Raw genomic sequence first — 15,199 nt, 5'->3', positions numbered from 1 at the left:
GATGTGAACTTGCTTAGCTTCACCTGCTGCTTCCTGTTTGTTAGGAAGCTTGTGATCCACTTACAAGTCTGTTCCGGTACCTGTAGCTGGTTTAGCTTAGTTAGAAGAATGTCTGAAGAACTCAGGTGACCATGAGGGCACAGACAAACCTCCAAGTGCTTCAACTGACCCTCTAAACGGATTTAAATGACTAGCTGTCTGCAAAGAATATAAATCCTTCCATTCCCCACTATTAAATATGAGCTGTCCAGCATTTGAATTTTGATCCGGAGATCATGGGGATACTACGGTGATCATAAGTGCGGAAAAATGGTTGTAAGTCTCTTTTTTCAGAGCTGTTGTAATTTCTGAATGGCTACTAAGCGAGTGGTTGCAAGTCAAGGACCATCTTCATCAGAGTTTCCATAAGCAAATTCCTAAGTGTATAAACACAGGTAGTCCTCGACTTATGGAATAGAATAACAGAGTTGGAAGGGACCTTGGAGGTCTTCTAGTCCAACCCCCTGCTCAGGCAGGAAACCTTATACCAGTTCAGACAAATGGTTGTTCAATCTCTTCTTAAAAACTTCCAGTGTTGGAGCAGCCACAACTTCTGGAGGCAAGTTGTTCCACTGATTAATTGTTCTAACTGTCAGGAAATTTCTCCTTAGTTCTAAGTTGCTTCTCTCCTTGATTAGTTTCCATCCATTGCTTCTTGTCCTGCCCTCAGGTGCTTCGGAGAATAGATTAACTCCCTATTGTTTGTGGCAGCCCCTGAGATACTGGAAGACTGCTATCATGTAATCTACTAACCTGGCTGAATTTTGATATTTGACATGAAGGGCTGTGAAAATATTTACAGACGCCTCATCCTGCACAAATTGTTTCAACTCCTACCCTCAAAATGAGGCTATAGAGCACTGCACACACGAGCAATTAGACACAAGAACAGTTTTTTTCCCTGAACGCCATCATTCTGCTAAACAAATAATTCCCTCAACATTGTCAAACTATTCACTAAGTCTGCACTACTATTACTATTAATCTTCTCATCGTTCCCATCACCCATCTCCTCCCATTTATGACTGCGTGACTGTAACTTTGCTGCTTGTATCCTTATGATCTATATCAGTGGTAGTCAACCTGGTCCCTACCGCCCACTAGTGGGTGTTCCAGCTTTCATGGTGGGCGGTAGGGGTTTTGTTCGATACTGAAGCACTTTCCCTTTTTTTAAATTTAACTGACTTTTAAAAAAAATTTCATAGCATTATTTAAAAACATTTTCATTAGGTTTTCATAAAATTCCCCATGACAATTAAAATTTCTGAAAATATACTACTTGTATCGCCCGCGCATAAGTTTAGTTCACGTTACATAAGTGGAACTAAATGGCGCTATAGTGCGACCGCAAACAAAAGAGCCTCGTCCCAGAATAGCTCGCGCATCTCCCCCCACACCACCCAGCTGTAACAGACAAGCAGAGCTGATAGCCGGCGCCCCCACACAACCCAATCCACGATGCGCAACAGGCACGCTATAAAGACGATACACTTTATAAATTACCATTACTGTGGAACTGGTGGGCGGTTAGAAAATTTTACTACTAACAGAGATACAAAAGTGGGCGGTAGGTATAAAAAGGTTGACTACCCCTGATCTATATTGACTGTTTCCTAGTAGGATTTAATTATTTGTACCCCATGACTATCATTAAGTGTTGTACCTTATGATTCTTGATGAATGTATTTTTTCTTTTATGTACACTGAAAACATATGCACCAAGATAAATTCCTTGTGTGTTCAATCACATTTGGCCAATAAAGAATTCTATTCTATTCTGTTCTATTCTATTCTATTCCATATTTTCTATTCTATTCTATTCCATCCCATCCCATATTTTCTATTCTATTCTATTCCATTCCATCCCATATTTTCTATTCTATTCTATTCTATTCTATACTATTCCATCCCATCTTTTCTATTCTATTCTATCCCATATTTCCTATTCTATTCTATTCCATATTTTCTATTCTATTCTATTCTATTCTATTCTATTCTATTCTATTCTTCTATTCTGTTCTGTTCTATTCTATTCCATCCCATCCCATCCTATATATTCTCTTCTCTTCTATTCCATCCCTTACTTTTTTCTTTTCTTTTCTTTTCTTTTCTTTTCTATTCCATTCCACATTTTCTATTCTATTCTATTCCATTCCATCCCATATTTTCTATTCTATTCTATTCTATACTATTCCATCCCATCTTTTCTATTCTATTCTATCCCATATTTCCTATTCTATTCTATTCCATCCCATATTTTTATTGTATTGTATTGTATTGTATTGTATTGTATTCTGTTCTGTTCTATTCTATTCCATCCCATCCCATCCCATCCCATCCCATCCTATATATTCTCTTCTCTTCTATTCCATCCCTTACTTTTTTCTTTTCTTTTCTTTTCTTTTCTTTTCTTTTCTATTCTATTCTATTCTATTCTATTCCATTCCATTCCATTCTACATTTTCTATTCTATTCTATTCTATTCTATTCTATTCTATTCTATTCTATTCTATTCTATTTTCCCAAAAGAAAAAAAAATTCATTTAGGGCAACCACCTCCCACCGTAACAGATATTAAACATTCTTCCCAATACCAAAGGTGCTTTTTTCTTTAAAGAGTCAGCTGGACTGTTATAAGTCGAGGACTGTAATATAGTTTCAAGTTTGTAGATCATTGATGACTTTTAAAACAGAAAACGCGACCACAATCATTCTGGTCCCAAAAGTTCAGTGCACAAATGACATCTGCTTCTATCTCCGCGGGTCTTAAAATCTCCCCTTCTGGCATTTTTTCCCCCTTCCTTAAGCAAATGTGTGTTGTGTCTCGTCTGATCTCACCACAGCCGGGGCCTGCTTATCTGCTTCCGAACACGGAGGAATGTCCTAGTATGCCTCCCGGCCCCAGCCCTGGCTCCATGCCCAGACAGGCTGAAGAGGAGGAAGTATCTCCAGCCCCCAGCTCTGGCTCCATGCCCAGGCAAACGGAGCAACTAGACCCCTCCCCCTCCTCCACAGCATGTGAGCCTGAGGGAGGTCAATTGCCAACAGCTGCCGACTGGAGTGACCCTCGCGTCAGAAGACTTGATAGGCGGAGGCAACAGAAGGAAGGGAGGGGCAGGCCTGGATAAGTGCTGAGTCATGGAGCCACACCCCATGGCCTATATAAAGGACCTGCTTTCTGGCATTCTCTGAGTCAGGCAAAGTCTAAACATATCTTGCTGAAGTCACTTTCTGGTCTCCTGCCTGCCCTGAGGACTTTGCTAGGACTTTGGCAGAGCTGCAGAGGCACACCTGATTCGGATTTCCCTGACCCGGCCGTCAGCGGAGGAGTGGGACACGACAATGTGTATTAATGTTTTGGGGTTTTTTTTTTCCCCCCTGATCAAGAACAGGTCAACTCCATCCCACCTAGAGCAATTCTTCCACGCATAATTCGCAGTCTTGCATCTACCCTTTTAACTTGCTAAAAAGATCTTGGCCTACGTGGATGATGTGCTCTTTTGTGAAGACACGCTCAGGTGACTGGAAATTTTGAGTCATCCTGCCATATTATGACAATACACTGTATTTGAAAGCCTGACTCACTTCAGGGTGGCTTATGAAACCCGCGGCGAATTAGTGAGAAGAGAGCGGATTAACAAGAGTTGGAAGGGACCTTGGAGGTCATCTAGCCCAACCCCCTGCTCCAGGCAGGAAGCGCTATACCGTTTTGGACGAATGGCACTTCCAATCTATTCTTAAAACCGTCTTTTTTTTAAAAAAAAAGAGAAAAGAAACGAGCCACGAGGATGATTCTGGGATCCTCCACTCTTCAGAATTCCATTCATCGATGGTAGGGTATCAAAAACTTTGATTAGTTTATCAGAATATAAAATACGAAGGAAAAATGAAAATAATGGGAAACTAGGGAAGGGGAAAAGGGAAAAGGAGAAAGTGGAGGGGGGAAGGAGAAGGAGGAGAAGAAGATGAAGGAGGAGAAGGAGGAGGGGAGGAGGAGGAGGAGAAGGGGAGGAGGGGGAGGAGGAGAAGGAAGAGGGGAAGGAGAAGGAGATGAAGGAGGAGGGGAGGGGGAGGAGGAGGAGGGGTGGAGGAGGAGGAGGGGAGGAGAAGGAGGAGGAGGAGGAGAAGGGGTGGAGGAGGAGGAGAAGGAGGAGAAAAGGTGTAGACTTCCGAGTCTTTTTAGCACAGTAGAAGAGTTTAATCTCAACTTTTTACTTTTGCATTAGTACAGATAGTCCTTGACTTACAACATCACTGCAGTTGTTACGTTAGTAACAGAGTTGTTAAGTGAATTCAGCTTCCTACTGATGTCACTTGTCAGACAGTCGCAAAAGGGGACCACGTGACCGCAGGACACTGCAACCGTCATAAATACGAGACAGCCGCCATTTTGTCATGTCAGTTGTGCCCCATTTTTCCACCTTTCCTGCCAGAGCTGTTCAGGGAATCACTTACTCATCGTTCAGGGAGTAACCCGGTAGTTAAGCGAATCTGGCTTCCGCATTTACGTTGCTTGTCAGAAGGTCCCAAAACGGGATCACGTGACCCCCCCGGGGGGGGGGGGGGACACTGCAACCGTCATAAAGACGAGTCAGTTGCCAAGCGCTTGAATTTTGATCACTGGGAGGATATCGCAACTGTTGTAAGTGTGGGGGAGGGGAAAGGTCATAAATCATTTTTTTTAGTGCCCTTGTAACTTTGAACGGTCATTAAAACGAAATGCTGTAAGTCAAGGACAACCTGTGCAGACAACGGCTGCGCTTGGCTTTTCAGCTAGAGCAGGGGTCGGCAACCTGGGGCTCTGGAGCCGCATGCGGCTCTTTCACCCCTCTGCTGTGGCTCCCTTTCACTCAAAATATGTGTCACAAAACGCCGATGTGCAGCACCCACCGGCACGTGATTTATTGAGCTTTTCAACCCCCGGTAGGCCAACCATGGATAAATCCGAGAAAAGAGACGTTTCTGAAGAAAACAGAATATTTAATTCAACTACGTATGCTAGTTTTGGTATCAAGAAATAGTCAGGCACGTGAAGGGTTTTGTGACTCCCGGTGTTTTCTTTTCTGTGGGAAGCTGGTCCCAATGTCTCTTTGAGTGTGTTGTGCCTCGCCCGCTTTCCCCGCAGCCGGGGCCTTCTTATCTGCTTCCGAACGCTGAGGAATGTCCTAGCATGCCTCCCGGCCCCAGCCCTGGCTCCATGCCCAGACAGGCTGAGGAAGAAGAAGCACCTCCAGCCCCCAGCCCTGGCTCCATGCCCAGGCAAACGGAGCAACTAGACCCCTCCCCCTCCCCCACAGCATGTGAGCCTGAGGAAGATCAATTACCAACAGCTGCAGACTGGAGTGACCCTCGCTTCAGGAGATTAGATAAGCGGCGGCAACAGAAGGAAGGGAGGGGCAGGCCGGGATAAGTGCTGAGTCATGGAGCCACACCCCATGGCCTATATAAAGGATCTGCTTTCTGGCATTCTCTGAGTCAGGCAAAGTCTACCTTATCTTGCTGAAATCACTTTCTGGTCTCTTGCCTGCCTTGAGAACTTTGCTAGGACTTTGGCAGAGCTGCAGAGGCACGCCTGATTCGGATTTCCCTGACCCGGCCGTCAGCGGAGGAGTGGGACACGACAGAGTGTTTAAGGTTGCAGAACCCTGAGCTAGAGGCTGTTCTTCTCATGCCATTAACCTGATACCCATCTGGAAACATCTGGAGTCATATGTGTGTATGCCCCATGAAACCTCCAGTCTCGTAGAAGCTTCATGTTTAGCTTCATCTGGGCCCTTCGGCCCTTTGCTTACCTTAATTGTCTTCTGTTTGGGGGTCTGGTTTTCCTTCTCCGTGTCTTTTTTCATACTACAGGAGCTCAGCGGGGTCGAAGTCATCTTCCCCAACCACTGGATGTTGGTCAGGCTGCTATTCAAACCAGAGTTGGCTGCCTCCTCACTGCCTACGTGGATACAAACTCAAGAGTTTTTAGACTGCATGTGTAGATCCTTCAAGAGCTTGAAATTTAGCCTTTCAGCAGAAAGAGGCTGGGTATAACTGCAAGAGGGATCTTGGAGGATCCTAGTGGAACAATCGCTTAAATATGAGCCAGCAGTGTGCTGCAGCAGCCAAAAAAGCCAATGCAATCCTAGGCTGCGTTAACAGAGGGATAGAATCAAGAATCAAGAATCAGTGTGGTAAGGCCACACTGGGAATGCTGCATCCAGTTTTGGTCGCCACGATGTAAAAAAAGTTAAGACCCTAGAAAGAGTGCTGTTGTGTCTGCGCCCCCCAAGCTGGGCCTGCTGCCAGAAAGTGACTTGGACAGCGAGGGGGAAGGGCCGTCAGGACTTACCTCAGGAGCACCAGCTTGCCTGGCTCAGCTCCAGGAGCCAGAAACAGGCCAGGTGGAAGAGATAACGAGGCCTCCATCCTCTGACTCTTCCCCCCCCCCAGGCCACACCTGCAGACCCAGCTGACGGCAATCAGGCTTGGTTTTGTAGGCAGGAGAGGAGGGAACAACAGAAGCAAGGGTGGGGCAGGCCTAGGAAGTGCTGAGTCATGGAGCCACACCCCACAGGATATAAAAGGCAGCCAGAGCTGCTGTATCTCTTTGTAACAGGCAAATCCACTGATTAAGAGCTGAAGTTTGTTTCTAGGTGACTCACCAGCGTCGTGGAAGATAAAGGAGCTCTTGGCAGACGCTGGCTATTCTGCTGCCAGAGCTGATAGTGATGGCTAATTAAGCCATCATTCGGACGGAGGCGAGGGAGGACAGAACAAGTGCAGAGAAGAGCAACAAAGATGCTTAGGGGACTGTAGGCTAAAACATATGAAGAACGGTTGCAGGAACTGGGTATGTCTAGTTTAATGAAAAGAAGGACTACGGGAGACATGATAGCAGTGTTCCAATATCTCAGGGGCTGCCACAAAGAAGAGGGAGTCAAGCTATTCTCCGAAGCACCTGAGGGCAGGACAAGAAGCAATGGGTGGAAACCAATCAAGGAGAGAAGCAACCTAGAACTAAGAAGAAATTTCCTGACAGTGAGAACAATTAACCAGTAGAACAACTTGCCTCCAGAAGTTGTGGGTGCTCCAACACTGGAAGTTTTTAAGAAGAGATTAGACAACCATTTGTCTGAAATGGTATAGGTATTCCTGTCTGAGCAGGGGGTTGGACTAGAAGACCTCCAAGGTCCCTCCCAATTCTGTTATTCTATTCTATTATGATAGGGATTCCCAATGGTGTTGGGGTCACCGCTGAAGATACGAATTTCGATAAAGACTATTCGAATCTCAGGGTCCTTGACTTACAAACACAATTGAGCCCCAAATTTCGGTTGCTAAGCGAGACATTTGTGAAGTGATTTTTTTTTTGCCCCATTTTACAACCTCTCTTGACACAGTTGTTAAGTGAATGACTTGGGGTTGTGAAATTGGCAACACGGTCGTTCAGGAAATCTGGCTTCTCCATTGATTTTTGCTTGTCAAGAAGTTTGCAAAAGGTGGTCCCATAGCCTCGGGACACAGCAACGGCCGTAAGTATGAGTCCGTTGCTGAGCCTCCGAATTTTGATCACATGACCACGGGGATGCGGCAATGGATGTAAGTGGGAAAAGCGGTCATAAGTGACTTTTTTCCAATGCCATTGTAACTTCGAATAGTCGCTAAATGTAAGTCGTTGTAAGTCGAGGACTACCTGTATTCTCTGAGCTTGGTTCTTTTCTTGCAGACATTTCATTACCCAGCTAGGTAATATCATCAGTGTTATGATGATGTAGATACCCAGTTGGGCTAATAAAATGTCTGCAAGAAAAGGACTAAGATCAGAGAATACATCTGTAGTACATAATCCCTCAGATATGGGTTTATATCAGTGGTGGGATTCAAATAATTTAACAACCGGTTCTCTGCCCTAATGACCAGCTGGGTAGGCGCGGCTCGGTGGTCATGTGACCGTGTGGGCGTGGCCAACTCAACGTCACTCACGTCGACGGGTGCTTCGCCTTAGCTGTTACAATGTAATAAGGGTTAACCAGAGAGGCAGTTTCTGTAAGCACGGCAATAAAGATTGGGCTAGAAATAACATCAGAATGTTGCCTTCCTTACAGGATTAGCCCTGTAAAGTGGAAAAAAACAAAATAAGATTTCTTCCAACAAACCGGTTCTCCGAACTGCTTAGAAAGTTAACAAACCGGTTCTCCCGAATAGGTGCGAACTGGCTGAATCCCACCACTGGTTTATATCTTATTTCACCTAGCTCTGCCAACAGTTTTCTGCCTTTCTAATGTACAGAAAGATTCCATTTTCCTTAATCACATCCCGGGTAGAGGCAGATATTTCTCTCTCTGGGCACCATGAGAATGTATCTGTTGAACAAAACTCTGCAGCGGGGACAGGAAGGGCATCCGGCCAGTAAACGCTCTGCTAGCTCCATTCAGTTTCCCAAACTCCACCCCGCAAGGGATTATGGGGTCATTTAAAGAAGAAAGATATCCTAAAAATAGTTTATTGAAACGGGTGGCAACCCTAAAATTATCCAAGGAACATAGATATTTTTTTTTTCAAACTGCACTTTAAGGTTTTGGGGACAGACAGCACAAGCAAACCCTTAACAAACAACTCTTAATACAGTAGTGGCCAAAATTGTGGAAACCTTTTGGGAAAAGTGTATTTTCTAAAACTAGCTAATAAGACTTTTTTTGGGGGGGCGGGAAGTAGCACCATAAAATCATATATATCAATGGAAAGATAATTTAACCAAGAATGTAATAACTTTTATGAAGGATTTGCTATTAGAATAGCAGTTACAGTATAAAGAAGAAAAGTGAAACACGTAAAAAAAATGAGATATACAAAAATGATCACCATGTCAGTGAATACTTAGTTGGGTAACCTTTAGCGTGAATGAGGGCTTTACAACGTCTTCTCATGGAGTGAAGTAAGTCTTTGAGTTCTGCAGCTATTATAATGGGAAACCAAGATTGAAGGATAGCTTCTATTAACTGGGTTTTATTGCTGGGTCGCTTCTGACTAGCAAGTTTCTTTAGTCGGCTCCATGGATTTTCAGTTGGGTGAATGTCTGGGCTGTTCCCAGGCCATTCCAGCAGTGGAATAGGATTCTCTTGAAACTTCAAGAAAAAGTGGGGTTATTAGCCATCAAACCTCAAAAATATACTTTTTCCCCCCAAAAGGTTTCCACAATTTTGGCCACCACTGTATATAAAATGCGTCATGAAAATTAACCACACAGTACCAATTGTCAAAAATCATCAGCAAGTGAGTCATCAGCCACCATCAGCAAATGAAACGCAGAACATTTTTTCCAAACAGAATTCCCGGTAAGGGATATATAACAGCAGTCACCAACTGGTGGTCCGTGGACCACTGGTGGTCCGTGAGAAAATTTGGTGGTCCGCAGAAAAATTATTTGCATTTTTTATATTGCACTAAATCAGGGGTCCTCAAACTACGACCCCTCGGTAGAATAGAATAGAATTTTTTATTGGCCAAGTGTGATTGGACACACAAGGAATTTGTCTTGGTGCATATGCTCTCAGTGTACATAAAAAAAAAAAGATACGTTCATCAAGCTACAACATTTACAACACAATTGATCCACATTTGATTCATATATATCAATATAAATCATAAGGATTGCCAGCAACAAGTTATAGTCATACAGTCATAAATGGAAAGAGTTTGGTGATGGGAACTATGAGAAGATTAATAGTAGTGCAGATTCAGTAAATAGTCTGACAGTGTTGAGGGAATTATTTGTTTAGCAGAGTGATGGCCTTCGGGAAAAAACTGTTCTTGTGTCTAGTTGTTCTGGTGTGCAGTGCTCTATAGCGTCGTTTTGAGAGTAGGAGTTGAAACAGTTTATGTCCAGGATGCGAGTGATCTGCAAATATTTTCACAGCCCTCTTCTTGATTCGTGCAGTATACAGGTCCTCAATGGAAGGCAGGTTGGTAGCAATTATTTTTTCTGCAGTTCTAATGATCCTCTGAAGTCTGTGTTTTTCTTGTTGGGTTGCAGAACCGAACCAGACAGTTATAGAGGTGCAAATGACAGACTCAATAATTCCTCTGTAGAACTGGATCAGCAGCTCCTTGGGCAGTTTGAGCTTACTGAGTTGGCGCAGAAAGAACATTCTTTGCTGTCCTTTTTTAATGATGTTTTTGATGCTAGCTGTCCATTTTAGATCTTGCGATATGATAGAACCTAGAAATTTGAAGGTTTCTACTGTTGATACTGTGTTGTCTAGTATTGTGAGAGGTGGAAGTATGGAAGGGTTTCTCCTAAAGTCTACCACCATTTCTACGGTTTTGAGTGTGTTCAGTTCCAGATTGTTTTGGTACGTGCAATGAACATTTGTGTTGCTACAGAGAGTCTCTCCCTTCAAGGTCTTTTTGTGTGGTTGGAGCGGGGCAGAAATTCTGACTTGGGGTCTGCTTCGGCCTCCTGGTGCGGGACTTTGGGTGAAGGCTGGAGGGGAAGCACCGCTGGTGGCAAAGAACCGGAGGGCCTTGTTCCAGTGGGACTGCAGCATGGCCTAGAACTGGGGGACCACCTCAGCCTGCTGAGCCTCCAGGCGGCGGTACCTGGCCTTGCACCCCTGCAGGTTTTCCCTCTGCTTGGAAAGCCTATGCTCCTAGTCCTCTGTGAGGTGCTTCTGCTGAGCTTCCTTTTCGGTCAGATCCAATTTGAACTGAACTGTTTTGCCAAGTCTTTCTCGTGGTGGCTGCTTAGCTCCAACAATTGCTTCCTGTTGGGGCTCTAAGGAGCCCAGGTGGGCAGGCAAGGAGTGGCTGGGAGGGGAGGGGCGAGTAAAGACTGGCGAGGCACCCCTCGACGTGAGTGACATCGAGTTGGCCATGCCCACCCAGTCATATGGCCACCTAGCTACGCCCATCCAGCTGGTCATTAGGCAGATCATATTAGTGGTCCGCGGGATTTAAAATTACGAATTTAGTGGTCCCTGAAGTCCAAAAGGTTGGTGACCCCTGATATATAACACACAATCCACACTCATGGCATGAGAAAATACCCAGGTTACAGGAGACAAAGTGTGGACCCAATTGGTTATACAGATGCCGCCATGAGGTTTCAAGGGGCCGAGCTTAATAGCGGCACCAAACATCTTTTCCAGAAAACGAACAAGCGCTTTCTCCAGGTTATTCCAAAAAGTCATTTTGCTGCCCCAAGTGGATTTTTCAGAAACTAGTCACGCATTTTAATCTGAACCCATGACAGATAGTCCTTGACTCGTAGTGTTGGTTATCACCTTTAAAGCGCTCCATGGCATGGGACCGGGATACTTACGGGACCGCCTGCTGCCGTCAGTTACCTCCCATCGCCCGGTGCGTCCAGTCCGCTCTCACAGGGAGGGCCTCCTTAGGGTGCCATCGGCCAACCAATGTCGGCTGGCGGCCCCCAGGGGAAGAGCGTTCTCTGTGGGGGTCTTGGCCCTGTGGAATGAGCTACCGGTGGGACTCCGTCTTCTTCCTGAACTTAGGACCTTTAAACGCGAGCTCAAGACCTTCTTTTTTCACCAAGCGGGGCTGGCCTGATTGATTTTAATATTGTGGGTTTTTAGTGGGCTCTTAACAGGGGTTTTAATCTTTTCTTGTAATTTTCTTATTTAATATTTTTAATATACAGCGTTTGAATTTAGATTTTTAAACTGGGTATTGTATTTTAAAAAAATTTGGATTATTGTTGTTTTATCTGCTGTACACCGCCCTGAGTCTTCGGAGAAGGGCGGTATAAAAATTTGAAAAATAAATAAATAAAATAAATAAATAAATAAATTCTAGACTGGACTAGATTCTTAAATTTTAATTGTTTAAATTTTAGATTTGGTTTTAACTTGGGGTTTTATTATTTATGTCTATTTTAAATATTCGGCCTATTTAATAAGTTTTTTAGATTAATGTTTTACTGTGTATATTTATGTTGTTTTTAGATGGCTGTACACCGCCCTGAGTCCCTAGGGAGATAGGGCGGTATAAAAATTTGAAAAATAAATAAATAAAATAAATAAATTCATTTTTCAATACAATGCTTTTGGAGTAAAAAAATCTATCTATAGATAGTTTTCTATTTAAGATACCTTAATAATTTAGTTTGCTCAGCATGAAGCGGAGCTTAGTTATGTAGCATGAGGCTGTATATTCTGCAATATTTACATTTTTTTGGTAAACTCGGAAATTATCTTACAGATGACCCCCACCCTTTCAAAGACCTTGGAGTCTTCGTATCCAATGACCTAAGTGCCAAAGTCCACTGCAACTACATCGCAAAAAAGGCATTAAGAGTTGCAAACCTAATCTTATGTAGCTTCTTCTCCAGAAACACTACACTACTAACCAGACGTCACAAAACATTTTCTAGACCAATTCTTGAATACAGCTCGCCTGTCTGGAACCCATACCACATTTCAGACATCAATACAATTGAGTGTGTCCAGCAATATTTTACAAGAAGAGTTCTCCACTCCTCTGATTACAACAAAATACCTTATGCCACCAGACTTGAAATCTTGGGTTTAGAAAACTTAGAACTCCGCCAGGAGTTCGACAGGACCTGTGTTTAACTCATAGAATCATCTATTGCAATGTCCTTCCTGTTGAAGATTACTTCAGCTTCAATCACAACAATACAAGAGCAAACAATAGATTCAAACTTAAAGTTAACCGTTTCAATCTTGATTGCAGAAAATATGACTTCAGTAACAGAGTTGTTAATACTTGGAACACACTACCTGACTCTGTGGTCTCTTCTCAAAATGCCCAAAGCTTTAACTAAATACTGTCTACTATTGACCTCACCCCATTCCTAAGAGGTCTATAAGGGGCGTGCATAAGAGCACAAAAATGCCTACCGTTCCGGTCCTACTGTTTCCTTTCATTATATCCAATTTATATAGTTATTACATGCTTATACTCATATATATGCTTATATGTTATATAGTTGCTTCATGCTTATGCTTATGTATGCTGTTATGACAAATAAATAAATAAATAAATAAATATAAATAAATAAAAAATAAAATAAACTCATTCAATGAATCCAAGCTCTGCAAGCTGAGAGAACACACACCGCATTGAGGCATTCACGCAATTTCACAGTAACCGTGAGATAAATCGTAAGACAAAGTTCAGGAATATTCCTTTATCCCCTTGTTTTGCAAATCTATGTATAGTACAAACTGTATGACTGTTTTGAAGAAAAATGCATCTGCACCACCAGGCTCTAAGTGTGAGGAGGAAGGGCGAGCAGTAAAAATGAAAATGAAACCTTCTAAACAGCTGATCAATATAATATTATTAAATTACAAAAAAAAGAAATTCTAAATCAACATATAGAAATGAGGCCAGAAACATTTTTTACTGGGAATAATTCCAGGGTTGCATGAAAAAGAAATACAGTATTTAATTATCCATATAATTACAGCAGCACGAATAGCCTATGCACAGAGCTTGAAAAATATACCATCTGAAGGCAGTGTAATTAGAAAAATCACGGAATGTGCAGAAATGGATAAGCTTACGGAGCAGATGCAAGAAAAAGAGGAAACAGAATATTATCTAGTATGGGAGAGATGGTATAAATGGTTGGAGGAAAAGGGCCGTGGTAGCTCAGGCTGTTAGAAGCCTGTTATTAGAACACAGCAGCCTGCAATTACTGCAGGTTCAAGCCCGGCCCAAGCCTTGACTCAGCCTTCCATCCTTTATAAGGTAGGTAAAATGAGGACCCAGATTGTTGGGGGGGCAATAAGTTGACTTTGTAAATATACAAATAGAATGAGACTATTGCCTTATACACTGTAAGCCGCCCTGAGTCTTCGGAGAAGGGCGGGATATAAATGTAAATTTAAAAAAAGGGGGGGGGAATAAAAGTGCAAGGAAAGATTAAATAATGGATAAACTAGGAGTAGAAATAGAAGAACAAATAGGAAGAAACAAATTGTTGAAAGGAAATTGGGTACACGTGTATATCTAAGTATATATGTAAATAAAATAATTAGAATAATATAATATATATAATATATATATATTGTGTGTGTGTGTGTGTGTGTATAATATTTGTTTTCTGAGGTTTTCGCGGGTGTTTGTAGGTAGGTCTTTTGTTATTCGGGTTTTCTCCCGTGTAAAATTGGAAGTGTCTTGGCGACGTTTCGACGAAGTCTCATTCGTCATCTTCAGGACACTTCCAATATTATGAGGAGAAACCAATAACGAAGACCTATATATAATATATTAGAGATGTAGGTCTTTGGTTATTCAGGTTTTCTCCCGCGTAAAATTGGAAGTGTCTTGGTGACGTTTCGACGAAGTCTCATTCGTCATCTTCAGGCTTCAGCTTCGTGCTTCGTGCTTCTGGGAGCAATGCTTCGTGCTTCGTGGGAACATTACTCCCAGAAGCACGAAGCTGAAGCCTGAAGATGACGAATGAGACTTCGTCGAAACGTCACCAAGACACTTCCAATTTTACGCGGGAGAAAACCCGAATAACCAAAGACCTACATACAAACACCCGCGAAAACCTCAGAAAACATATATTAGAGATATATGTATAAAAGATACATTAGGATAAGAGAGAGAGAAAATGTATAAGTATTGATCACCGACGCGGAACTTGTTGAAAAGAAGAAAGTGTTACTTGATTTAAATCAAATCCCTCCTGATAAACCTTTAGATCTCTTATCGGTAGATAAGAAAAACAATAATAAAAAACACAAATACAGAATACAGAATTGCAAGGGACTTCAGAGGTCTTCTAGTCCAGCCCCCTGCTGAAGCAGGAGATCCTATACCACTCTGGAAAAATATTTTTTTCAAAAACTTCTGGAGGCAAGCCGTTGGGCTGATCAATCGTTTTAAGTCAGTTGATATTTTAATAAAGGAAATGGCCTTTCCCAGGGGATTTCTATTTAAACAAGACTTTACATAAAAGCAGGTTATAATAAATAGAGAAGACTGCTGTTTCGTGCAGAGTTGAAAAAAAAAACGACAACACTTGCTGACGGTGCAGGTCGTATTATGTACAATGAAATTCCCGCTGCTTTCAGCTCTATTATCGCAAAAGGAGAACGTTTTCCCGCGATATATGACGACCTTAACTCGTTGAAGTTGGGACTTTTTTGTGAGATAATGACATGATTATTTCTTCACC

General features: G+C 42.7%; 1 protein-coding gene across 1 annotated transcript in view; it reads right to left on the bottom strand.

The window, feature by feature from the left end:
- The window catches only part of FOXM1 (forkhead box M1), a 32,827-nt gene that overhangs the window by 13,709 nt on the left and 3,919 nt on the right, over positions 1 to 15,199 (bottom strand). Inside the window, exon 2 of the mRNA XM_058190529.1 lies at positions 5,832 to 5,980. Coding sequence (XP_058046512.1) covers positions 5,832 to 5,980 — 149 coding nt within the window. The remainder of the gene's footprint in view (positions 1 to 5,831; positions 5,981 to 15,199) is intronic.

This window comes from Ahaetulla prasina, chromosome 7 (assembly GCF_028640845.1).
Source record: "Ahaetulla prasina isolate Xishuangbanna chromosome 7, ASM2864084v1, whole genome shotgun sequence".
Classification (NCBI taxonomy): Eukaryota; Metazoa; Chordata; class Lepidosauria; order Squamata; family Colubridae; genus Ahaetulla; species Ahaetulla prasina.
Note: the sequence above shows the minus strand (reverse complement) of the source record. Positions and strands in the feature narration are given on the sequence as shown.